The sequence below is a fragment of the Galeopterus variegatus genome, unplaced genomic scaffold (assembly GCF_000696425.1).
Source record: "Galeopterus variegatus unplaced genomic scaffold, G_variegatus-3.0.2 Scaffold9113, whole genome shotgun sequence".
NCBI lineage: Eukaryota > Metazoa > Chordata > Mammalia > Dermoptera > Cynocephalidae > Galeopterus > Galeopterus variegatus.
In genome coordinates, this window is record NW_007735224.1 from 17,195 (window position 1) to 44,396 (window position 27,202).

A 27,202-nucleotide genomic window follows, 5' to 3' on the forward strand; every position below is an offset into this window, starting at 1 on the left:
GAATGTTTCTCCATCTGTTCCTCCAATCAGTGATTCCAGGGCCTCTGCTGGCCTCAAGCAACTCTGGATAACCAGAAAAATGCACCACCCTCCAGGGAGATGAACTCCACAGAGTTGCCCGTGTGGGTAGACACAGCCCTAGGGGTGCACAGCTTGGAACAAAGGATGCCCCTTCCTCAAGACAGCACTGTCCCAGGGCAGGCTCAGGGTCAGGCCACAGAGTAGGGGCTGGACTTTACTATACCCTTGTTCAGTGTGCAACCTGCAGAACTGTACACAGAACTGTGCACAGAGTTGTTCCTAATCAATGCTTTAAAGACCCTGAGGTTAGCAAGAGGGCAAGCAAATTATTGCAAGACAGTCTGATTAGTGAAAATCAACATGTCCCAACATCCTACTACCACCACCGGGTGCTTCCTATAGGCTAGGCACTGTACTATGTGCTTCACATATAACAACTCATTGACTCCTCATAAAAATCCTATTCAGTAAAGATGATTAATAGCCCCATTTCACAGTGGAGAAAACTGAGGCACAGAAAGGCCATAAAGTTGTAATTTGTTATATACTATTTTTCAAATGTACATGGGTGCTCCCATGAATTATACAGTAATAGCTAATTTAACATATTTACTGAGGGCTTATTGAATGTACTGAGTCAAACTGATTTAAAAGCCTATTGATTGAATCATAGATTTGTCTTTTTTTTCCAGAAAAAAAATATTTAAGTATAACCTTATACTCACAAGCGTCTAAGAAACTTGACTCCTATTATAAAAAAAACTAAGTTCAACTGGCCAAGTTCCTCTACAAGTGTGCTTGAATAAAGCCAGACTGGCAGAGAGCTGAGCTCATGGGCTACATCATTTTGGCTGAATAATGTCACATCACAGGATACACCAGGGACATTGTAAGAAATGGCCCCATTTACTGCTGCAAGATATTGTGAAGGATGTGGCTTATTATGTTATAGACTATAAAAACCCACAGGAAAAACATCTCAGCACCAGGGACAGCTCCAACCCTCCCAGACTATTTTCTTTCTCTTTCAAGAATTCAAGTAACCTTGTTTCCTTCTTTCTGTTGTTTGCTTGGGAGCTCGGTGCCACATTTGTGTTTTCTCTCTCCAGCTGGGTGTAGGAAGCCTCAGGTTATGAGTTTTGGGTGTTAATCTTACCCTGGTTTTATCTTTTGGTTTCTTTCCTTGCTGACTTCTTGGCAGTGGATGTACTTTTTAACGAAGCTCCCCTAGGTGATTCTACAGTACAGCCTGGGGACAGGAACCCACTTTAGCCAGATCACAGTACCAGTGAATTTCTAAGCTAAAGTTACCTTAGAGATCTCAAGCCAATCCCCTCTGAAGAACTCAAGGCCCAATTGTTTCCATGCTATCAGCTCTGGTTGTGAGTATAATCGAGATAGAACCCAGGCCTCTGATCAGCTGGGACTTTGTCCATTACCCCACACCACTGACAAATAGCTCAGGACACCATTGCTTGTAGTGTCCCTGGCACATGCGTGTCCTCTCCTTCTGGCTTAAGAACCTTGTGTGTCAAGAGAACAGCTGTCTGAATTGTCTCCAGGAATTACAGGATAAAAGGAAACCCATTTACTTCCAAACAGGTGGCCCTCTCTGCTAAGAGACTATGGAAAACAAACACCTCTGAAGATCTGGTGAGGAAGAGTACACTGGTGCTTCCTCTCACAACAGAGTGTCAGCCATGTTCTTTGACACCAGGTCACACCCCCAACCCCGAAAATGCCAGCCAGTCCCAAGGACAATGCTATCTGTATGAGCATGAACCCAAACCAAGGGTAGTGTTCTCACTTTGACTGAGGAGTTCTCACCATGTCCTGAGAATCTCCCAAAGGGCAGAAATCCTACAATCTGACAGAGGTGACAGAACATACCCTGAAAACAGCCTGCCAAGTTTCAATCCCAGCTGTGCTACATATTAGCTATATGACCGTGGGCAGGCTACTTAACCTCTCTATGCCTCAGTTTCCTCATCTTTAAAATGGGAATAATATTTTTATTTCACAGCATTGTGATGAGGATTAAATGAGTTAATATGAGAATTATTATATGGGGTGTGAGAAAGCAAGATGTTGTCCACCCCTCCTGCTGCTTCTGGCCCTCTAAATGCAGGGTGCCCTGCCCAGGGTGGCCAACACCTGCCACCACTCACAGATGTTTGTCAAGCAGGAAGCTTAAGGCAAAAAGCTCCTTTTAAAAATAGGCCTTTTAAATCTGCTTCTCTTTGATGTTTAAGCACGTGGGTTGTAAAATACTGGATTTATTTTTATCCTCTCAAGTCAACTTTAGAAATCAGCAGCACCAATGCAGAGCCCTGTGGCTGGAAACCAAGGGCCAGGGTGGCCAGAGGGTACACAGGGCAGGGTACAGTGGTCAAAGACTATTTTTCCCTCTGACTGAACCTTGTCTGGAAGGTTAAGTGGCAAAAATTAACTATGCAATGTCTTTTCTGGCCAGTTATCTCTGTGGCTGGAAACCAAGGGCCAGGGTGGCCAGAGGGTACACAGGGCAGGGTACAGTGGTCAAAGACTATTTTTCCCTCTGACTGCACCTTGTCTGGAAGGTTAAGTGGCAAAAATTAACTATGCAATGTCTTTTCTGGCCAGTTATCAATAGCCACAATGATAATACTCTTTGTACTTGTGTTTTTCAAATGGCCAGTGCCAAGGACCTTTTATTCCATATCCCTGCCCCTCAGAGCAGGCATATCACTGCAGGCCAACCAGCGACAGGTACCGAGTACCCTCCTCCCCGCACCTGGGCTTTCTGTCTCGCTTCCCCACCAGGGAGCCAAGCTGAACAAGGCACCCTGTAAGACTCACACAGAGAACAAAGATCCAGGGTGATGGTCTCGAAAAGCCTGGTCTTTTGACAGAACAGGGAAGCAGGGACATTCCACTGCTATCTGTGCACTGCTTTGGGGCTCCTACTGGGGCAGCTGCTTTAGATGTAAAATGGCCATTTATTTCCCTGCCCTGTTGGGGTTGTAAGAAGCTTAAAAAACACCCAGGACAGAATAGGTACAATAAAGCCAGTGACATCTCCAAGGCCATACCTTGTGGCCCCAACTCTAATGTTCTCTCTCTACAACCCCACACCATACACACTCTTGCGTCCTTTCCCAGGAGGCACCTGAAACCCGTGGGGCACTGCAGCAGCCTAGTCCTGTAGTCACCCCAACACTCTGCCTGAGAAAAAATGGTGAAGTTACTTTCAACTCTGGAAGCCCAACTCAGCAACAGGATAGACACTGTAGTAACGTTTAGGGCTTAAAAAAAAATAACCTAGCAGCACCCTCATTATGGCTGTAGGATCAGACAGACCTGGGGCAGAATCCTGGTTCTAGCACTCTAATTCTGTGACCTTGGCAAGTAACCTAGCAGCACCCTCATTATGGCTGTGGGATCAGACAGACCTGGGGCAGAATCCTGGTTCTAGCACTCTAATTCTGTGACCTTGGCAAGGTACTAATGTCCCTGATCCATAATTTCCTCATTTATGAAATGACCTCACAAAGTCGTGGAGGATTAAATGAGAGTGAACATAAAGCACATATCATAGGGCCTGGCCTATGGTGGGTGCTCAGAAAATCATTAGGGGAATCGATGCTGTTGACCCCCCTGGCATAAGATTTCTCCCTTATAATACAGCATCTGATGGATGTCAAAGCCCTCTCTGTCCATTGAGCCTAACCAAGTAACTGAAACAATCAGGCACCAATAAAGGTCTTCTGAAGGGAAGGAGGACTGGCCACTTGGGCACCAACAAGTGGGTATTGGGGTGTGTGCAAGCACATGTGCGAGTCCTGGTCCTTTCAACCCTCTGGAAGGGGCCAAGTGCCCCCTGCTTGTCTTGGATCTGTCCCAGTACCTTGCACGGTACCCCACCCCCTGCAGGGACTTAATCAATGATTTGTTACCTGTTTGATTGGCTGACATGGGAAGGGAGCCAGGTAGAAAAACAGAGGAAAAAGCTCAAACAGAACAGTGGTAACCATTTCCTGAGTTTCCTACTTCAACCCAGGCCCTTCATAGTATATGTAAGGCCATCCCCTCTTCTTACAGCCCTATCAGCCCCACTTTGTGGATAAGAGTGGTCCTGTCAGTCACTCACTCTTAAGCAACGTAAGTGTGAATGGAACTCCTCCTGAGCCCAAAGCAAGCGCTCTTTCCACCATACAACGTGGCAGAGAGGCGGGAGCAAGAGCATGAGCAGAGACTGAAGGGCACCAGCTCGAGCCAGACACTGGGGCTTAAATCTCAGCCCTGTCACTGTCACCCTTGTGACTTTAGGAAGTCACTTGCCCTCTCAGTTTCCCCACCTTTAAAAATCAAAAAAAAAAAAAGACCAAGGAGGATAATATTTATCCTAGGGGGCCATTGTGGGGATCAGACAAAGTAAAGTAATACAGAAAAAGAGCTAGCAGAACACCCCACACACAGTGAGCACTCCGTAAGCACTAGCTGTTGTTATACATGCTGCCCCTGCAAGGGCAGGAGGATGGGACTCTGGGCAAGTCCATCAGTTTCCTGTTGTTGCTGTAACAAATTACCACCAAGTCAGTGGCTCAAAACCACAGAAATCTATTATCTTACAGTTCTGGAGGTCAGAAGCCTCAAAGGGGTTGGCAGGGCTGTGTTCCTCCTGGACACTCTCAGGGAGAATCTACTGTGTCTGGCCAGTAAAGGGATCCAAATCCTTGACCTTGGTGTTACAAGCACCATGCTCTAACCCAGTGAGCTAACTGGCCAGCCCCCCGACCCCCTTTTTTTCTCTTTTCTAGCTTCTAGAGGCTGCTGTGTTCCTTGGCTCCTAGACCTGCATCGCTCCCACCTCTGATCCTGCCATCACACCTCCTTCTCTGAATCTGATCCTCTGGTCTCCTTTTCAGGAGGACCCTTATAATTGCAGTGAGATAAACTTCTGTTGCTAGATCCTTAATTTAACCACATCTGCAGAGTCCCTTTTGCCACATGAGGTGACATACAGATCCCAGGGACTGGGATGTGGACACCTTTGCGGGGCCGTTATTCTAGCTGCCCCAGTAAGTAACTGTTATTGCTGAGTGGTGCAACGCCTGCAGACATTCCTGCTTCCTGAGGTCTCTGGCATGCACAGCTCCCTGAGGAAGCCAGAGGTCTCTCCTCAAACATGCCCTGACACCCCACCAACCACTAGCACCTGGGTGGGGAGCTCCTGATGCTGACCTGGTCATCAATCTTCCGCTGCAGCTGCACCACCTTGTTCTCCATGCCCACGTTGAGGCGCTTCAGGTGCTCTGCCGAGCGGGCCTCGATCTTGAGGGCCTTCAGCTCCTGCCTGGCCTTGAGCCTCCGGAAGGCACACTGGATGACGATGGCTGCAGCCTGCATCTGCCGGAAACGCCTGTGCGCCAGCCAACCTCGTACATGCTTCTGGATGAAGGTGGCCTTGTGCTCCATGAGGACCTGGTGGGACAAGCACATCCCCCATGGGTTGGCACTGTGGGATGGCAGCAAGGGACACTCACGCAACTGCCTGTAGGAGGCGAGAGCCAAGGTCGGCTATGGTTTTAGGAGACAGAGATAGACCATACCCCCAAGAGTTGAGGCTTTGGTGGCTGTCTTATGAACACGTTTTAGCTAGGTCTGCAGATGTGTACCTACAGGGAATCAGCTGTCAAACTCTTGCTTTTAGCTTTGTTTTTGTTTTATTGGTTAGGGAACCATGGCCTAAAAGCCTCCAGGTTGTACAGGCCCAATGAGTCTCTGATTTCTCCCCATTTAGCGGATGTGGATCCCATCCTGGTGACGGTGAACTGGGTGATGAAGTGAGACACTTCAGTGAAAGTCCACAGAGGGCTAATGGCTTATAGTTCCAAACTCAGCTTGCAAATCACCGGGGTTTTGTTTTCTACCAAGTTAAGAACTACTCAGGAAATGAAACCATCATTACTGTTCTAAACGTCTGTGTAATAAATGAGTAAATAAGCAAACATGCTGAGAAGGTAACAGTGTCACAGCTATGGGAAGCAGAGCCGGGAGTTACTGGTTCCCTCGCTGCTGGTTGCCTACCAAGGGCCACCTGCCCTCCTGTGGTGACATTACACAGATATCACCCATCTCTCGAGAACATTCACAGAACCGTCTCCTACTGGCCTGAGCTTCTCCACATATTTCATCAGGGTGACCTCTACCTTGATGCCTGACCACATTAGTTTCTTCATTATTAATTTAGTTCCTTACATTTATTGTTTCAAAAATCATACCTTCTCTGATCACAGAAAAGACAGATACTCATTTAGAAAACCAAGACAATTCATCCTCCGAGTTAGCTTGTGCTTCAGTTGCATTGGTGTTACTTGGTTGAATGAACATGTCTTGACTTAGGGCTACCTAACCAAGGTGCTATGGGTCAAATGTGTTCCCCAAAAGTTCATATATTGGAAACTTGATCTCTATTGTAACAGTGTTAAGAGGTTGGGAAATCCTATTATGGCATTTGAAAGGTGGAACCCTTAATAGATGATTAGATTGTAAGGAGTGTGCCTTCGTGAATGGATTGATCCATTCATGAAGTAACAGGCATGGCTCTGATGCCTTTAGAAGGAGAGTGAGCGAATGAGAAGTTTGCTCACTCTTGCTTGGCCCATCTCACCATGTGATACCCAGGTCGCCACAGGACCCTGTAGAGAGTTCCCACCCAGAAGGCCCTCACCAGATGTGTTCCCTGGACTTTGGATTTCCCAGTTTCCAAAACTGTAAGAAACAAATTTCTTTTCTTTACAAATTACTCAATTTCAGGTATTCTCTTATAAGACCAGAAAGAGACTAACACACAAGGATTTCAGCTCCACTGGAATAACGCAAAGAGTAGCAGCCTGGCAGGGAGGAGGTCAGGGTCCCTTCTCCTGACCTCGCCAGGCTTCAGGCTGCTCATCTGTTAAATGAAAGGATACACCTGATGATGCCTAATAACACCTCCTGCTCTCAAGTCTGAACAAGCCCAAGACAGGTCACCAGGCCCTGCTGCTAGCTGACACACACCCTCAGCAGGTAACTCAGCTTCTCTGAGTAACTCAGGCAACAAGGGGGTATACTGTGTACACCTTTCCTACCTCCTGGAACTTTAGAAAGGACTTGGTGAGAGCAGAGATATGAAAGTACTTAGAAAAAAGTTGGGGTATCCAACAAACATTCTGTTGGTGACACTTTATCTGCTGCCACTTTAGTTCTGGATTCTTAGCCTGTGAGCCCTCGTGGGGGGGAACGGGGGGACTACTCACCTGGCGGTAGATTCTCCGCACAAACATCCCCCGAGCAAAAGCCTGGATGACGACGGCAGCCCTGCGGACCCTCTGGTAGGCCAGGCAGGCTCTCCGCATGCGATACTGTTTCTGGAGCACCACAGCTGCCCTGGTCCTCCGCAGATGCTCAGCCAGCCTAGGAGACAGCAGGTGGGTCAGGGAGTGTGCTTGAGCCACACTGACACAGAGGCCTAAGCTGTCCCCTCCCCCTGCAGCCCCACCTGGACACCCCCAGGCCAAGGCAACTCTCATCACCCTTCCCAAATATAGCAATGCCTCTGGCACTTGGTGCTCAGGCTCAGAAAAGCAGAGCCAGTTTCCTCCTTGACCCTTACCCAAGCACACCCAACCCCAAAGAGCCTGGGCAGTCCTCAGTGACTTCATTAGCAGCACTGCTCAGCACGTGTTTACACTGCTGTTTGTCCCTCGCCAGGTGTGGAGACCCCAGGGGCTGTGTCTCCATCACACTACGCCTTGCACACCTAGTCCAGGGTTTAACACAGCAGGTGCTGGGTAATATTTGCTGAGTGACTGAAACCTCAGGCCCAAAGTGATCCCTCCCTGTTTTCCCACCTCCCCAGCCCCTTCTGCCTGGATGAACTGAATGTGGACATCTCCTCTCCTCTTTCCTTTCTGCATTCTCCACCTTGTCTCCCAAGTGAGACAGAAAGCCAGTTGGACACTTTCCACCCTTCTTAAGGGTCTTGTTTGGTGCCAAGCTCATAGCAAGTGCTCAGTTAGACACTTGAATGTTAAATGCTAGAAAAGACCTTAGAAATCATCCAGTGCAGCCCCAGAGAAGGAGGTGGCCCAACCAGCCAGTACACTGCCTGCTTGCTGAAATGCACCCGACTCCCTACGGTAGCTCCATAAGTACGTTCTTCATAGGTGGGCCCTGCACATCTGCTGGAACACAAACTCCCTGCAGGAAGAATGCAGGCCAACTGTTTGATACCCTCACCATCAGGGTGCCTAAGACAGAGTCCCGTGCACATATGCACTCGATGATTTGACTAGTTGGCACAGATTATTGAAAATTACTTGGTGTTGATGCTGACAGTCTCCTCATTTCTACAACTCTTGCTCCAGAGCTCATCTTTCAACAGTTCAAAGGTAGTGAACAGGCACATATGCACTCGATGATTTGACTAGTTGGCACAGATTATTGAAAATTACTTGGTGTTGATGCTGACAGTCTCCTCATTTCTACAACTCTTGCTCCAGAGCTCATCTTTCAACAGTTCAAAGGTAGTGAACAGGCTTTGTCACCTCTGTGCTTGGATAAACAACACATGATGAGCAAGAGGAAACAAGCAGAAGCCATCTCCAAACTTTAGGAAACAAAGGGGGCCTGCTCTGGGTTGGGAACTCAGGAGCACTCTCTTTTTTATTTTCAAGCAGAAATGACTGAGCAGCCACTTGTGAAACTGTGGCTTCCAAATGCAAGACTTCATGGCAATAACTATCACTTCTCCAAGGAAATTCTTATTTGGAAAGAGCACTGTTCTCGAACTAGGGCTGTGTCTGAAATCTCATGGCCTGTGTAAAGGCCTACGGATGATCTCATTGGAGGCTGTGTCCTCCATGCCTGTGTCCGTGGGGATGGCTTCTGACGCTTCAGTGATATCAGCCAGGAAGGGAGCACTGCAAGTGGTTCCTTCCGCACGGCGCCGGGCTGGGCAGAGGAGCCAGGTGGTGTCCTGGCTTGGCCCTAGGTAGCTGCTGTGGTCAGACAAGTCACACTCTCTCTGCACTGGTTCAATGCGATAAGCTCAGAAAAGGGGCTTCCCAGGACCTTTCCAGCCCTACTACTGAGCTCCAAGGGACTCTGAAATTTGTGGTGTAAATAATGAGGCTAAGTTAACTGTGACAGAAAAGTGAATTTGTCTCTTTTCTGAAGTTTTAAACTTTGGGGTTTAAACAAAGGGAAAATGGTTGATTTGTGGCAAAACCAGCTGGTTCTAGGTCAGTGCTGGTGGGAGGAGGCAGTCTGGGGGAACTAGGAGACCTGGGAACTGGACTCACTCCCTGAGGCGGGACGAGCATTAGAAGGATGGGCCCAGCTGCTGGGAGAAAACCAAGACACAGACAAGGACCAAAGGAGCCACCCTAATTACAGAGGATGAGAGGGGACAATGAGCTGAGGGAGGCAGTGCCCCCATCCCAAATCTGCTGCCCCAGCTTTGCTCACCTGCGGGCCAGGTACCCTCGGCAGTACCTCTGCAAGGTCAAGGTAGCCTGCTTCAACCTGCGGTATTTCACCTTCTGCAGCCAGCCCCGGACAGTCTTCTGGATCATGATGGTGGCTTCTCGGAACTTGTCAGCCCTCAGCTTCTCCAGGTAGGCCACCTGGCCTGCCCGGAAGAAGATCTTGGTACGGCCAAACTGGAACTTGTCGGGATCCTTTACAAGGCAGGGAGGGGAGCTGGTTGGTCACCAGTGAGCAGCGAGGTAACATGCCCCAGCCCGCCCCAGTTCTTCCAATGCAGAACCCCCTTGTCAGATTTCATGTGCCACTCCTCTGCAGATACACAGGAACACTCAGCATTCATTTCACAGACACAGAGTCCCTGCTAGGGGACAGGCACCAGGCAAGCTTTCCAGGATGCAGCAGTGAACAAGACACCAGCCCTCAAGGAACTGGCATCATAGTGAGGACAGACTGACATGCAGAGACACTGGATGTTTTCAGACAGCAGCGAGGATTATGAAGAAAACAGAACTGGGAGGTGAATGGGAAGGTTTAAAAAAGATAATCAAGGAAGGCGTCTCTGTGGGGCTGATACAGAGCAAAGACCTGAGTGGACTGAAGGAGGCAGCCCCGGGAGAGTGCAGAAGAGGAAAGTGATGCCAACACCCTGGATAGCTGAAAGTGGGGAACCGAAGGCGGGTTGCAGGAGGAACCAATCACCAAAGGCCTTGTAGGCTGCAGTACAAACTGGGATGGGAGTCACTGGTGGGCTTTGAACAAGGGAATGAGCTGATCTCGTGGACATTTCAAAAAGATGATCTGCAAGTGGCCACACAGCTGTATGCATAACTACAGACTGCAAAGAATCCCCACATAAAACTATTTTAGAGATTGTTTGGTACCTGTAATTCCTGTCTTAATCACATTTATCAGGTTATGTGTTCACCCCAGTGGATAAGGAAAGATGACCCAGGAGGGCACTTGTGGACAAGCCTGGGAGAGGACACCTGATATATAACTCTCTAATAACTGAGGGCTCTCTGTAAATAAACTGCCATCTAGTTTTGCTCCTAGCATGAGGACCATAATAAGAAAGAAAGGAATGAGCCAAGGCCTAATGAAAACACACACACACACGAATATGTTCCACGCTGATAATGCTGAGTCATCACTCTTCACGGGTTAAGCCCTACACAGTTCACAGGAAACAGGTTCCACACACAGGGGAGGCTGTGCTGTCTAAGCTGGGGCACAGCTTCCAGCTTGAGTGTCACTGGGTATCCTCCACTGGCCAGGCTACCAGTGAACCTGGGTGGGCTCTGGATCTGTTTCTCATGCCTGTGTCTGCTCAGGACCACACGCCCAATGGACCCTCAGCTCATGCTCAGAGGAACAGGGGCTAGATTGGGCTAGGAAGCTTTGAGGAAGGCGGCCAAGGCCCTGCTCTGATCTCTGTCCAGCTGGGGAAGCTCCTGCTCAGCAAGGAGGGGTCAGGAAGCAAAAGGGGAAGGACTCAGCCCTCACAGTCAGGGGCCCAGCCTGGGTGCTTGGCATGGGGGGGGTGCCTACCCCGCCCCAGGAACCAGGGTACACACACTTCATGCCCTATTCTGGGAAAAAAAAAAAACCAGAAAGAGGCAATCTGGTCTGCAAAGCCATTATTTTCACTAGTAAGGATCTCTCTGAAGGTCCTGCCTGTCCAGCTTGATCTCCACACTCTCCTTAACACCTCCTAACCCAAATCTGCTTCCTCTACTAACAACTCCTGGAACCTTACAGACTGCACTATTTGCATATCAGTCAACCAGTCATCTTTTGATAATTTTTTGAGGACCTTTCTCCAAAAATCATAGCTGGAGGGAGCTGAAAGCCATCTTAGCAATCCATTCAGGCCACTCCTTTTATTTTGGATGATAAAACTGAAGTCTAGGATGGTGAAGTGACTTGCTCAAGGTCACACTGAAAATGTCAACAAACAGAAGCCAAGATCTGGGACTCCCAGGCTAGAGGGCTCTCACTACACCTGCCCCTTTTCATAGCATTGTCTCCTCTTCATACTTCACATACATGGTTCCTCATGCTCCAGGGATTCCCAACAGATGCTGTTGACACGCTCCTTTACCATCACAAGAAAGGCTCGGGTCTGTGTGATGGCCAGTGTCCATGAGGTGATAATCAACTATAGTATTAATCCTGGAGGGCAGGGGCCCGTATGCTTTTTTTTTTTTTTTTTTTAATAACCCTCACACTGACCATTCTGGATTAGAACATATAGAACCAACTTGATATGTACATGTGGAGTTAAAGAACAAACATATTCAGGTTCAGGATGAGGGGGCATTCCTAAAATCCTTGTAGGGAAAGCACTACCCCAGCCCACATTTCTCTCCAAACCAACCACGATGGTGTATTAAATCCCGACTAACAACCTAAGGAGGTGGCCCCCAGCTCCAACCTGCCCCTCAGTGAAGGTAGCCACTGAGCACCTGCTACCTGGCCTGCAGACCACCATTATCCCTGCTTCTCTCTTCTCTCCCCATCGTTCTATTCCAAAATGCACTTAGCACTTGCTTGGGAGAAGGCTGGGAGCTGGCATGTGCCCTTCTAGGCTAACACGTGGCTATGCCAAGTCTCAATTTCTTGACACAAAGACCCAGGTCACATAGCATGAGCATCAGGAGCTGGGGGTCCAGAAGATGTGGCCCAAGAAAATGAGAAAAATAAAAAGGGCAAAATACAAGGTCTCCAAGGAAGTCTTGAAACACTGGTCCCTATTCAGTCTCCAGGAAGGATAACTGTGCACAATGACATTTCTATATCATACTGGGACAGCGGGCACTGTGGTTTAGACTGAGGAGGGTTGTGAATCAGTCCACCTGTGCAACCTTGGTCCATTTACACCAGTTTTTTGTGCCTCAGTTTCCTCATCTGTAAAATGGGGATGATGCTTCTATCTTCCTCATAAGGTGAGCCATTACTGTCAGGTTTCTCATCTAGCCAGTAATGGTTCACCTGCACAAACTCATACAGTTCCTGTGACAAGCAGGAACTGTGCTAGGAACACAGCCACAGTAGGAGCCTTGCCATGTTTGCAGTCTGGTGAGAAGACAAACCAACCCTCAATTACAACACAAGGGAATAAACACAACGAGGCAAGAGAGGAGTTGAGCACTGTTGGTCCATAAAAGATGGAGTAGCTAACTCCATCCGAGAGGCTGGGAATAGGTTTCACAGACCAAAAAGTATTTTAGAGCTAAGTTTGAAATGAAAGTAGAACTAGGTCAAGCAGGTGAAAGAGGGAAAAAGCACTTCAGGCAGAGAAAACAGCATGTATTCCTATGATTTTTCTTTAGGCAAGTCACTTGTTCATTCATTCCACAAATGTCTGGTAGGTTCTCTGTGTGTGTTAAACTCGGTGCTCATAATGCAAAGACACAATGCAGACACTGTCCTCTGTAAGAAAGGATGCACATACCTGAAACATGGGACAGCATGCTATGGGCTCTAAGAGTGACACAAAGTGCTACAGGCAAGTGCTGGACCAGGGAAATCATTGGGCAGAGTCGGCACTGAAGCTGGGCACTGAGAAGCAGTCAGGTTCCTCATCAGTGGAGAGAGAGGTGGCTGTGCCAGGCAGGGTGCAGAGGCTCAAGGTTATAGGGAGGCAGGCTCCAGGCAGTGGCAATGGTTCTGTTAGCTGATCAGGATCATAGTGTGGGGGGAAGCTGACTCAGCCAGTCTGACCTGGGTCCCCTCTGGTGTATTCTCTGTTAGGGAAGTGGTGGTTCTGCTAGTAACATTGCAGAAACCCAGGGAAAAGGGGGAAGAGTGAAGCTATGATGCCAGATGAAGGAGAAAGCCACCACATGGTAGAAAGAGCTACTTGCAGGCCTTGACTGCATATACCAAGAGGCCAGCTCCTGGTAACTGTAAGGGGAAGCCTCCTGTCTTCCCATGTCAACCGAAATCAGTTGACCTTGAACCCGGATTTTGCTCACCCATGAAAAATAAGATGTTAAAATGTGGACATGGGGGTGGGGAGATAGGGGCAAGAGGCCAGCTCCTGGTAACTGTAAGGGGAAGCCTCCTGTCTTCCCATGTCAACCGAAATCAGTTGACCTTGAACCCAGATTTTGCTCACCCATGAAAAATAAGATGTTAAAATGTGGACATGGGGGTGGGGAGATAGGGAAAGGTTGGTTAATGGATACAAAAATGCAGCTAGATTGGAAAAATAAGTTCTACTGGTCTACACAGTGCTAGGCATCTATAATTAACAACAATGTATTGTATGTTCTCAAATGGCTGGAAGGGAGGTGCTCAAATGTTCTCATCACAAAGAAATGACAGATTTTTTAAATGATGAATATGTTAATTACCCTGATTTGATCATTACACATTGTATACATGCATTGAAATATAACTCCGTACCCCATAAGTATATACACCCAATGCATGTCAATTAAAAAATAAATTTAATAAAACAAAAAATGTGGAGCACAGCACACCCCCCATTCTCAGGGCCTTCTGGCTGAGCCTTCCTGGGGCCTGGGCTGCCCAGCTCACCTTGATGAGCCTCTCCAGGACAGACTTGCAGATGGCCTTTCTGTCTGTGTTGGCAAGCTCTCTCTTCTTGATCAGCACCCGATACCGGTTGAAGAAGTCATGGTAGGCCCACCTGAAGGGAAAGCAGAGGTGCATCAGGTGACACGTCCTGCCTCTTGGCCACACAGGGGCCATGGTGACCTCGGACAGTGCCTCACGGGGTCAATACTATGGCCCAAACTCATTCCCAGAGCAAGAAAAATAGTCCCAGGGGCATTCTGTGCTCCCCAATGCCCTCCAAGAATCTCCCTGTGGAGTTTATTTCTGGAGTTGTGGCTGAGGCCTGAGGAAAAGGTGGGTTATGAAGCACTTCAGGGAGGACTGACCAGGGGGTTCTGCCCAAGCACGGGGAGCTCCACTTCTCTGCTGAAGGAGGAAGTGCCTTGTATGGAATGCAGCTTGGTCTTTAAATGTTGGTTTTCTTCTTACAGAACTAATACCGCTCACTATATATTTTTTTTTTAATGCAGAAAAGTATACATTAGCAAATCACAAGTAGCCATATCCTAACCCCTAGAGATAACACTGTTTATATTTTGCTACAGTTTAGAAGGAAACATTTTTCTCCCCAAAGAAGATTGTTTATGACTTTTTTCCCAATCATTCACATAATATAGGCCCACTGAAAAGAAAACGTCCAGCAACTCACAAACAAAAGAGCACTTACAATCACACTGCCTATATAAGTGAGCTCTGTTCTGACATGCTTTGGAAAGTAACCTTTAAGAGGGCCTTAAGTTTATCCCTTGGCTAGGAGATCTCTACTTAAAAGAAATCTTTTCCATAAACAAATTCACTATTTTGGGGGCAGGGTCTGCCTCCTTTCTCCTTAAAGCTGCCTCAGTTCACATACATACCCATTCTCCTGACACTCCCCGACTCTTACCTCAGTTTTCAGAAGATGCTTACAACCTCCTCATGTCATCAAGTGCTGTGATTCAGCAAAATCCCTGCCCTAAAAAGACTTTAAATTTTCACTCTAAATCCCCCTGAAGGCCAATTCAGGCTACCCCCGGTTTTTCTGTGTCCTTGGCTGAGGTATACAACCAGCCCCGGCTGGCACTCCACCCTGACCTCAGGTGCATGTGCGTCTGCACCACTCACTGGGAAATCATCTACGTGCTGCACTGACTCTACACCTGTGTCTTTCTGTGGCCTTGCCAAGTGACTGTCCAGCTACTCAGATAAAATCACTCATTCCGAGGTATTAATGGAGAGTAAAGGAATTGTATCCTTCCTCCTGGAGCACATTCACTTCAAAGGTGGTCCTTTGGTAATTTTATCCAAAGAAATGAGCACTGTGGAATATCAGGAACCACTGATGGGTGGTGGGACACCCTATGCTTAGGAAGGAGCTTCTTTCAGGTTTCTCCTGGTGCTCCACAGTCTCACGACAGTGAGCACCTCGGGTTCCTGTGAGGCCTTCCCACTCCCAGGTCGCTCACTGTAGTTTCCTGGATGTGAAGGAACATGCAGACTGAGGTCCCTGCCCTTCCCCCGCCCCAATGCTCCTTCATAGACCCTTCTCTTGGTTTGGTGGAAAATTTCTAACACAGCTGTGGTGCTTAGAGAAGGGGTGAGTAGTGTAAGAGCGAATAAAATGATATTTTTCCATCTTATCTTGTTTACGTGGTGTAAAGTGAGTGGTTAGAGGTTGTTCCTTACTTTTTATTTTTTTAAATAACAGCTTTATGAATACTGAGATATAACTCACATACCATAAAATTCACCCCTTTAAAGTGTTCAATTTAGTAGTTTCTAATATATTTGCAAAGTTGTACAACCATCCCCAGTATTGAATTCCAGGACATTTTCATCACCCCAAAAGGAAACCCCGTACCCATCAGTAGTCACCCCCCCTTCTCCACTCTTTGCAGACCCTGGCAACCACTAATCTACTTTGTCTCTAGCCCCTATTTTTAATTGGCTCTGTCTGTCACAGATGCAGTGGCGCAGGGGAATGAGACTGTGCATTCTGCTCAGAGCCCACTGGGCCTTCACAAGGGCCTGCTCAACAGGCTTACAGTCTGTGTGGCTCCCCTTCAGGAGGGAGGGCAGAAGGCACTTAGAGCCCCCAAAGCCTCTGTTCACGGCCTGGGAAAGGGCACCTGGCTCTTGCCCTTCACTCAATGAGCAGAAGCTTTCCTGCTCCTCCAGTGTGGGGGGCCTGGGGACCCAACCACTGAATTACTGGCGATCTCTAATAGGAAACTTTAAGAATGGAAACATTTAAGGTTATTTGCCCAACTAAATGCTTCTTTAATTATTTCAATCATGTACAATAGATGTCAGGAAAACGTGAAGCCCTGACCAATGCTTGAATGACTCAATGCTGAGCCCTGGGGAAAAGAGAGCCAGAGTTGACAAGCTGCAGATCAGATACATATTTTGTTTTTAACACACACAAACACAGGGTTTTCCCCATGCCCTGTCCCGCCCCCTGAGTTTTAAATATAGAACATTCTCTCTACTGATATTTCCATATAAAGCAAGATGGATTTGGTCAAAAATCAAATGGAATAATGCACATGCAAAAGGGCCTCATAAAGTCTGTGTCCCCTTTCTCCTCCTAGTCATGCAATCTTCACTGATGCACCCAGTGGGGTGGGGCTGGGGGGCTCTCCTTTTAAAGCTGCTCAGCGCTTTCTGTGTGACTTTGAGGCCACGTCAACTTTCTGTCTTGTGGTTATCTGTGTACTCACTTCTCTTATTTCTCCTTATGAGTTTGCAATTTCACTGGGGAAATAATCAAAGCAGCATTTAGCTAGGCTAAAAGCCTTAAATGCTTCTCATTTGAAAATCTCATACTGCTGACAGATCTGTAAATCAAGGAAATTGTGAGAACAGAAAGCTAGGACTGCGAAGACACCAAGGCCAGCATGGAAGGAGCTTGGAACACAGAAGTTCAGAAGCCTGGCTCTGACGCTATTCAGCAGTGACTGTTTTAAGTCCCAGCCTGGATGCCTCACCTGTGCTATCTGTAAAACAGAGATGACGTCAGCCACTTCACCCAAGTGTCTCTCAGGCTCCAGCAGCCAGTGACTTCATGCCGTGGAGGGTGTGGAAAGCCGCAAAGCTTGACAAGAGCGAAACTGCTCTCCCTTCCTGCACAATCCCCACCACCCCTTTTCTTACAAATTTGTGCTTGGAACGCACCTGCCCCCAGGAGAGGACGTGCGGTGAAGCTGAAGGACAGGAGGACTTGGGTTCTGTGCAAGGGCAAGCCGTGCCCTATGAGAGCACTGTGGCTTTGGGACAGGGCTTGGGTGGGCACCCCTCAGGAGGTACCAAAAGGGGCACACAGCCACTATGGGATCTGGGCATACAGGCGACATTCACCACAGAGCCCAGAATCAAATGTGGATTCCCCTTTCTGTGGTCCTCTGTTCATTTAGAGATAAAACCCTCACAGGAAAGACTCCCTTCACCTCCAATAGAAAAACTTTCACAGCAAAGCTAAAAAGGATAAGCTGTAGATAAGTAGAACTGAACAGGACTTTCTTATTTGGTGTGGACCAGTGGATGTAGATCCATTGCAATTATGTAAGAGTTGGGAAAGACCACTCATTAGGACCTCAGGACCGTTTGGGATTTCCCATGACAGAATCGCTCCCTCCCACAGCATTTTAGCTATTCCTTGTCTACTGGGGGCGCAGAGCTTCCTGCTGTGTATTACAGACATGGGCTAGTTCTGACCCTAGATTCACGCTCATGCCTCCATTGGCCCTGGCCTCTCTCTGATACATGTGTTAAGTCTCCCAGCACCTATCATCATGGTGTCTTTATACCCAGTTTCCAAAAATTGGTATTTTTCTGACCATTAAAATGGTTGGAACCCCAAAGTTGAACTTTCCTGTCAGTGTTTCTCAAGGAGGGCACTGTTGGTGTTGGGCAGCAATTCTTACAACTCAGAACATGTAGCATCTTTGGACCATTAACCCTCACCCCATCAACTGAGGTATCAAAATATGCTCCTAAACATTTGCAAAATGTTTACTATAAAACCCAGTTTTAGTCCAGGAAACCTTCCTGAGAACAAGCATGACTGCCATCCACCCCACAGTGTGACACCTGCCCTCATCAGGCGGCCCTGGAGACGTCCTCCTCACTTTTGGTATGGCTGTGGCCCAGTTGGCCAAGAGGTGCCTTTCAATCTAATCCTGGGCCTGGCTGCTCGTCTATCCCATTCCATTCCATTCCATATCAATGGTGGGAGAAGAGCCTCCATCCCAAGTCTGTGACCAGGCCCCAACCACGCTCTATGGAATCTTAGTGACGCCGGGGATGTAATTTCTACTCAGCCCTGCTTCTCCCTGGATTCTGACTTGCATGTTGGGGGCCTGGCTGAGCATCCTGGACTTCAATGTCATGCTTCCTCTGGAATAAGGGCCTTCTTCACCTCCTGTGTGTCTCACCTGCTGGAGAGCAGATGCCCTGACGTGGTTAAGTAGTCACCGTTGGGTGTGCAGGAAAAACACAAAACTCGTGACTGCCTCCTGGTAATCATGGGAGATCAGAGGCAGCAGGCAAGGTCGATACGGGATGAGCCAGGGCAGGCATTCAGCAGATCCCACCAGTCTGGAAAGATGCTTCCTTGTAATGAGCTCCTCAGGCTTCAAGATAGCGAGTGGGAAACACAGCCGCTGTGAATGTCCAGGAAACGCGGGGTGCTGTTTTGGTTGACTGAGCACCCATCTGGAGCCTAACACTGGGCTGGATTTAACCACGTGCATGTGGGAATGTTCTGCAGAAAAACATAGTGGCCCAAGAGATCTCCAATGGACCAGCATGAACAGATGGGGTGGATCTGCCCACGTTGTGGCACTTGTCCCTCTTCTCTCTTGGGAATGTTTCCTCGGGAGGTGATTGGCTGCATTAGATAAACCCCGAGTCTCTCTCCAGTATGACCATGGTATGAGACTCTAAGTCAAACAACCTCTATGACATCAGGCCAAAAAGATGTACTCCTAAAGCTGTCATTATGGGTGATCCCGAGATCCCCTTAGAAAATGGTAAAGAATCCTTCAGGGCTTCTCCAGTTAGGACTAGGTGGGTCAGCCTGTACTTTCAGACACTCCTCTACGCCGTCCTTCAACTCAGGTCAAAGACTCCTGGTCATGCAGACATGGAATGCAAGGGCTATGCTTTTCTTCTACTTAAAGAATTTGCAGGAGCCTATAAGCCTCAGTGTGGCCTTGACTCCTACAATGTCAACACAGGAACCAACAGCAGTTTGTGGGGCAGAGGTGTTTAGCCACACTGTGAAGCCCACCAACCACCAGTCACTCTCTGGAAGTTGAGTTGTGGATGGTGTTTATTGTGGCCACCACATAACATACGCTTCTCTTGTTCCCCTTTCTGAAGGAACAAACCAGCATCGAAATGAATGATGTTGGATAAAAGAGTTTTCCTTGAAACTATATCAGGCATGGACAAAATTGTTAAAGGGACACAGAGGCCAGAGTCAGTGAGGAGAAGGACATCTTCTCCAAGACTCACAAGGGCAGGCGTCCTTCACCTGTGGGGGTGTGGCATGGTGGCTCCACTCTTTCTAGCTGGGAGGATTTGATCCGATCATTTAACTTTTCTGGGATTTGTTTCTTCATCCATAAAATGTAGTGGATACCAACTATTTTGCTTACCTCAAGAGCTGATGTGATCTTTTCAACAAATGGTGCTGGGTCAACTGGATAACCACATACAAAAGAATGAGGTTGGACCCCAGTTTATATCATGTACATAAATTAACTCAAAATGGATCAAAGGCCTAAAATCATGAAATGCTTAGAAGAAAACACAGGTGTAAATTTTTATGATTTTGGATTAGGCAATGGTTTCTTAGTTATGATACCTAAAGAGTAAACAACCAAAGAAATACATGGATAAATTGGTCTTCTTCACATTTAAAAGCTTTTACACTTCAAAGAACACCACCAGAAAGTGAGAAGGCGGCTCACAGAGTGGGAAAAAATATTTGCAAGTCACATGTCTGATGAGGATCTGACATCCTGAATATATAAAGAATTCCTACAACTCAATAATAAAAAGACAAATAACCAATTACTTGGGCAAAGGATTAGAACAGACATTTCTTCCAAGAAGATATATAAATGGCTGCTAAGCATGTGAAAAGATACTCAACATCATTAACCATCAAGGAAATGCAAATCAAAATCACAGTGAGATACCACCTCACACCCACTAGAATGGTTGTAATCAAAAGCACAGACAATAACAAATGTTTGCAAGAATGTGTAGAAATGGAATACACTGCTGGTGAGAACGTAAAATGGTGCAGCTGCTCTGGAAAAGTCTGGCAGTTCCTCAGAAAGGTAAAGAAAATTACCATACGACCTAGCAAATTCCACTGCCAGGTATATGCCCAAGACAAATAAAAATATATGTCCACACAAAATCACATACACGAAAGTTCGCAGCAGCATTATTTATACTTGCCAAAAACTAGAAACAACCCAAATGTCCAACTGATGAAGGGATCAAATAAAATGTGGTATATCCATACAACGAAATAGTATTCAGCAACATAAAGAAATAAAGTACCAATGCGTGCTACACACGGATGAAACCTGAACACAGTCCTAAGTGAAAGGAGACAGACACAAAAGGCCACGATTCCATTTTTTATGAAAAATCCAGAACAAGCAAATTTATAGCAACAGAAAGTGGGTCTGTGCTTGCCACAGGCTAGGAGGAAGAGAACGGAGGAGTGCCTATTAAATGGGTCAAGAGTTTCCTCTCGGGTTGATAAAGATATTCTGATATTAGACAGTAGGGGTGGTTGTAAAACTAAACATAATGAAAACCACTTAACTGCATACTTTTAACACCCCATACTTGCCTTCCCTGTTACCCTCCACCTGTGCCCTGGGCCGCCCACAGGAACACAGGCTCAGCCCCAGATCTGAAGCTGGCTGGGCTGTGCTGCAGAGGGAGGGAAATGCAGTTCCTCCCCATTGCTCTGAGCTGGAGCTGACACACAGTGTGGAAAGAGAAAAATCCAGTCATTCCTAAGGCTGCCTGGATGTGACCAAGGGGCTGCAGTGTACCCAGGGCCCAACGTGTGCCTCCAGGGGAATGGTCTCGAGGCAGGATGTACTTCAAAGAATTTAGAAATCCTGTCAAAATGCAGATGTTCAGGGCTCAGACTTGATGGGTCTAAGGAGGGGTCCTGGATTCAGAGATCATTAAACGTGTCCTCATGACTGATGGGCAACTCATGGGAGAACCCCTGGGTTAGACTTCAGTCCAAACAGAGGAGGACAGATCTCAGGTAGAAGAGCCAGAACTGAAGGCCGTAAGGTCACTCCGAAGTTTGGCATTATTCTGTCTCTGCAGGATGGTTAATAGCAAGGGAAGTAACAGTGTATCTGTTTTAAGTTCAATCATAATTAACAGGAAGAGGAACCAGGCAATTCTTAAGGCTTCCATCTAGTTCTACAACCTTTTGCTATTTATTCCCTACTAGGTTGCGGGGGACAGAAGTCGGGGAAGGTGGAAATCTTTTCAGAAAGCACCAGGTTTTTATGAAAGAGATCAAGTGAAGGAGAACTGAAGTTTATGCGGAGTTTTGTCTTGTTTTTTATACAAACACTGCACATTCAATAGTCCCACACCCTTTTTGGGTTAAGTAGCATTTGCTTCACAATTCCTCCAGGACACAAAGTTGCACTGAGCCCCAGAGAGGGAGACAGGGCCACACAGGCACAAGACCCAGAGCAGGGAGCGGGCGCCAGGTGACGGGCGGACAAGCTTCTCTTCCCTGACAGTGCATTTATCACAGTGCTTTATGTATGCTACAAAGAACATATTTCTTAACCACGGCACAGCATTTCCAATTGAACGATACATTTTCATTTCCATTCAGACTCACAGCCAGCCATAATTCTTAGAGAGGATAAAAATAGGCATACTGAAGCCTGACGGCAGGTGAGGGAGCCGCAGACAGCCGCCGCAGGCCTGTGCTTCTGCATTCATCCTCTGGCTTGGTGAACCTTGGAGACATTGGGCATGTATTTATCTTGGAACAGGGGTAAGAGTTCTGCTTCCAGGGCATCAGCAGGCTGGATGCAAGAACTCTGCTTGAAAAGGCCTCTGTCTGAGCTCCTGGAGAAGAGCCCTTTGGACTATTCATCACAGGTCTCGGTGAGCCTGGGCTATACATTTTCTCTCCTTTTGCCATCTTCCCTTTGGCCACTTACACGTGAGAAATGTAGGAAGATGGTATAAATTGTAACTCTCCTAGTGCCACTGACATTTCCTTCAGAAAAAGCTGTGCAATGTCGTGTAGTTACTTCACAAGTTAGTACCACCCAAATCACTTTGCTGTGTTGAGTTTTCAGCAGCCAAGGAGGTGAGTTCTTTTTGTGAACAACCCCCAATGTGCCCAGGTCCCAGTCAGGTCCCTCTGGTCCCATGAAGATCTCCCAAGTCCACAAAATGACTGTTCAACTCTATACCCTGAGGTTAGCATGCATTGTACTTGTGTATTTCCTTCAATAGCTAACACCTTCCTAGGCACACAGCATCCATAAAACCTCACCTGCTTTATCCCTAGACACAGCAGACACACACCAATTTCCTGGATTAAGCAGGTAGATAGCATTACTATTTTTTTTTTTAAGTCAGTGAGGTCACTCTAAATGGTTATTTTGATCGGCAGGTACAGAGACTAAGTGATGGTGATGAATCAAAAGATGACAGGTGGGGTAGCTTTGTCCCACAGCCTTGCCCTCTCACCACTCAACTTCCAAATACACACCATCCTGGGTGCTGTGGCTTGGTAGTGCCAAGAGGATGAAAGGGGATTAGGATCTAAAAGAAATGGTAGAGATGATTTCACTGCACCCCAGTACTAATGAAAGCACCACAAAACCATGGCATCTCTTTTCAAAATGGCAGTTTGAGGAGGAAATCCTCTCTTGGACCCTGTAGCAGAATCTGCTAGGGTGACAGATGTAAGGTGGCTATGGAAGTGTTAGTGTTCTGGGTCTAAGCTCATGCACTTAAATCACAGCATTAGGAAACACTTCCTGTTATAACAGAAATACACTCTTCGCTCCCTTCCCTACACTTTCCGCACTACCTGTAATTACAAAAGCAAAAGGTACAGTTACACTTGTAATTATCTGCTAGGAAATAAGTCTGAAACAATTAGGATGCAGTAACAGACGTCCATCAGCTTCCCTATAAGAGGCCAGCAGGTCACAGGCACCTGGACTTGGCTGGCAACTCTGAACTGCAGCCAGATGGAGCTCACAGCTGGTGAAGATGTTTTCCATATGGGTCTCAAGACCTGGAGGGAATGCATCATGTAGCTACCAAGGAAGAGGTGGCCTGGAGGAGGCCAAAAGCCACCTGGTCCCCCAGCATGCTATGACCAGGGGACTGGGCAGTAGGAACAGGGCATCGAGCTGGCAGGGCAGCCCTCTTTAACTTACCGTGGCTCCCATCCCCATACATTATGCCACTCCCTGGCTGGCAATATCCTGCTGCTGCCTTCCCCACCTGCACTACAACCTTGCATCTGGTTCTATGCTGTACTCTAACTGCTTCAAGCATGTGTCACTTCTAGACTGTGAGCTCCTCGTGGGCAGGGGCAGTGACTTATGTCTTTAATTCCCTCGCGTCAGCCGGCATGCGGCTAGATGCAGGATGAGAGGTGAACAAGAAAAACTTACAGCAGATAAGGGGACCATGATGGTGAGAAACAGTTCTCACCCTCCATAAGGCTCATGTGAGACCCCAGAAGTAAAACCCTCTCCCTGCTCTTCCACCTCTAAGCCAGATCGTCTTGTACTGAGACAGCAAAACCAGCAGGAACATTGTTGGCGCAACTGTCACTCCGATTTCACACAGCGAGGCTGTGAGCAAGCTCAGTCGGTGAATAGGAGGTGGCAGAGATGTGCACAGACCTTGCCTCAGCACTGTCTACAGTTTCCCATGTCACACCCATGGGATTCTAGCCCTTCTCTGACATTCTCCAAGGAGACACCCTAGACACCTTGGAGTGTCGTGACACTGTCTGCAAGGCACTTGTCCTACTACTGAACAACCCATTCTTCTAGAAAGTTCTTGGTGAAACAGTGGCTCTTTATATATTGAGATGGGTCCCTAAGGATCCACCTGCCTTAAGATATCTCCTTGTCACATATTTCCCTTGTTTCTTCTCCCCTGGCTTGACTTGGTCCTGATGTCCACACTTCCCATATAGCAAGCCTACCGTTAGCACCAGTTTTACATTATATACCAAGATGAGCCCCTCGCGTGTCTCTGCTCACCTCCTGGCCTCTGCGCCATCCAGCACTGGCACAGCTGTGAGGACTGTGATCCCTGTTTCCTGCACAGTGATCCTGAATGGTTTAACATGGCACACTTTAGCTCCAGTTTGTCTTGACAGACTTCTTTATATAATTTGTAAACTAACCTTTGCAGCTGCTTGGAGAGTTTTGGGAATTTCAGAATGCTCTTTTGAAGTGACCAGACACACTGGGATTTCACAAAAACAAAAGAAGAAATTGCTGGTATGAACATGTTCTACCCAGATCATTACATCCATAGGGAGGCAACTTTTTGCTTGTATCTGGATGAGTAATAAATATTTTATTAAATGCTTATGTGCCTGGCACCATGCTGAGGACTTTAGGTACATAATCTTATTCCCACAACAACCTATGAAGTAAGTATGATCACTTTACTTAATGATAAGGAAACCCAGGCTCAGAGATTGATTTACTTGCCCAAGGTCACCTGGCCAAGAAGTATGGGAGCTGACACTTAAATCCAGGCCCGAATCCAAAGCCCAAGATTCTACTGCCAGGCTCGCTTGGCTCTCACCCAGCTGCAGTTCTGCAGTGTGGACTCTTACTCACAAGCTGGAGAGAAAGCAAGCAGTTCTAGACCAAGTCCCAGGTCTAGGCCCAGCCCTAGAGGGCAGTCTCTCAGGACCCCACCCCACGCGCTCTGATAAACCATTGCTTGGAGGGCAACACTGCACTGACATGAGCAGCAGGATATCTGGTGGCAACAACGATATAGCAGGAGCAGAGGAGGGTGGTCCTAACCTAACGCAACCACCAGCCAGTTGTTGACCCATGCAGCCCACTTCCTTGTCTGGGTCTTATTTGCGAAAGGACATTTTACACCACGATGCACCCATACCTAGGTGTAACACTGAAATGCGGTCACGCCACAATATCCTTTCTCCCACAGACTGACCTCTTATATTTTCCATCCCAAATAATTACATTAAAAAAACAATATTTTGGTCACAACCCATTAAAACTGATTTCCTGACTCACTAATGGGTTGCAGTGCATAATTTTGAGAAACAGTGGACTAAAGAAACATTTTGGATAGGTGAGCTCTCTCTTGGGAGCCCAGCAGATCCAAGAGCCAGGAGCAAGAGTGGAGCCGGCTGCTCAGAGAACACAGATTAAAAATTAGTAGCTGAGCAGCTCCCTAAGGTCCTCTTTAGTTTTTAAACTGAATGAACTGAATGAAGATATGTCTGATCTGAACCATGTGCTTGGAGCAGGTGCTGAAAGGCAGTCCAATTGGTAAGACATACGTGGTTTGAACTCAGAACTGAACTACTGCACCTGTGGCCTGAGCTCCATGCCCTCAACCAAAAGGCCGAAACTGGACACTGCAGGGCAGACTGGGAAAAGGAACGCCCAGCCTTCCCTTAGGAAGGATGAGCTTGGTCCACCTCATTAACAGCAGAGTTGTTAGCTATTTGGTTCAGACGCTAAGGTCAGAAAATAAGAGGGGGCCCTAGGACACCCCCTCTTTTTTCCTACACAGGGAGAAATGTGGTTGAAAAGCAAAGAATAACGGCCTGCAGCCTGGCTAGAGTACTTGAACCTGCTGCATTTTGAAAAGCTGCCTGGGTGTTGCAGATTACTGATAGTCTTGTACCGTCCAGGTCAAATGCAAATTCCTAATTCCATCAGCAACTTCCTTCCAGGCCTAACATTTGTGAGTTGTTTATGGGTAATTGAGCACCGTATATGGAATGGTTGCTCCTCTGCAGTGGGAGAGTGCCAGGTAGAGAGAAGGCGGGGAGGCCTGTACCACATCCCTCATCCCCACTTCTGGCTCCTTCCACCTCCTGACACACAAGGAACTCTTAGGACAGAGGGTCCCAGTGGGAAGCATCACAGGCTCTGGGCTGCTCCACAGCTCGGCTTAACCCCCGTTAACTCCAGAAGATGGCTGGCCCACGTGACACTGGTACACAGTGTGATTCATTAGAGCCAGTGGGGGTCACCATCCACCCCTCCTTCAGGAGAGTGTCTAGAGGGGACCCACAGTCTTGGCGCAGCTTTAGTGAACTCTGGAGTGGTTCAGCGGCACATCCACAATGCCAATCGGAGCACAGTAGTTATTTTTTAAGTCAAAGAAATTATATTTCCACCACAGATGTGATTCTATATTGAAAGTTAAAGGGGTCCATTGATGGATGAATGAATAAGCAAAATGTGATACATGCATACAAGGGAATGATATTCAGCCTTAAAAAGGAAGGAGATTCTGACACACTACCACAGAAATGAAACTTGAGGACATCAGGCTAACAAATAAGCTTGTCACAAAAGGATAAATACTATATGATGCTACTTACATGAGGTCCCTAGACTCATCAAATCCACAAAGAGAGAAAGTAGAATAGTGGTTGCCAGGGGCTGGGGGGATGGGAATGGGGAATTATTGTTTAATGGGGACAGTTTCAGTTTTGCAAGATGAAAAGAGTTCTGGAAAAGGCTGGTGGTGATGGCTGCACAACAACGTGAATGCACTTAATACCACTAAACTGTACCCTAAAAATGGTTCATTTTATGTTGTACATATTTTACCATAAAAACAAATGGAAAACAAAGTAAAGGGGACAAGGTAGGAGTTAAGTAAAGGAGAAATCCTCTTTGCAAATCTAGCTAGCTCATCACTCAGGACAACACAAGTTTGAAACGTGAAGAGCTGCCCAAGAGGTCAATATCGTTAACTCCCATTCTTTTCAGGTCAAATTCTTATTTCTGTTGGCATCCTGCTTGGGGCCTCATTTGGG

General features: G+C 47.3%; 1 protein-coding gene across 1 annotated transcript in view; it reads right to left on the reverse strand.

The window, feature by feature from the left end:
• The window catches only part of LOC103609046 (unconventional myosin-Vb-like), a 79,623-nt gene that overhangs the window by 16,137 nt on the left and 36,284 nt on the right, over positions 1-27,202 (reverse strand). Inside the window, exons 10-15 of the mRNA XM_008593417.1 lie at positions 26,299-26,319; positions 25,724-25,736; positions 14,080-14,227; positions 9,514-9,725; positions 7,302-7,458; positions 5,245-5,484 (exon numbers count right to left, since the gene is read on the reverse strand). Coding sequence (XP_008591639.1) covers positions 5,245-5,484; positions 7,302-7,458; positions 9,514-9,725; positions 14,080-14,227; positions 25,724-25,736; positions 26,299-26,319 — 791 coding nt within the window. The remainder of the gene's footprint in view (positions 1-5,244; positions 5,485-7,301; positions 7,459-9,513; positions 9,726-14,079; positions 14,228-25,723; positions 25,737-26,298; positions 26,320-27,202) is intronic.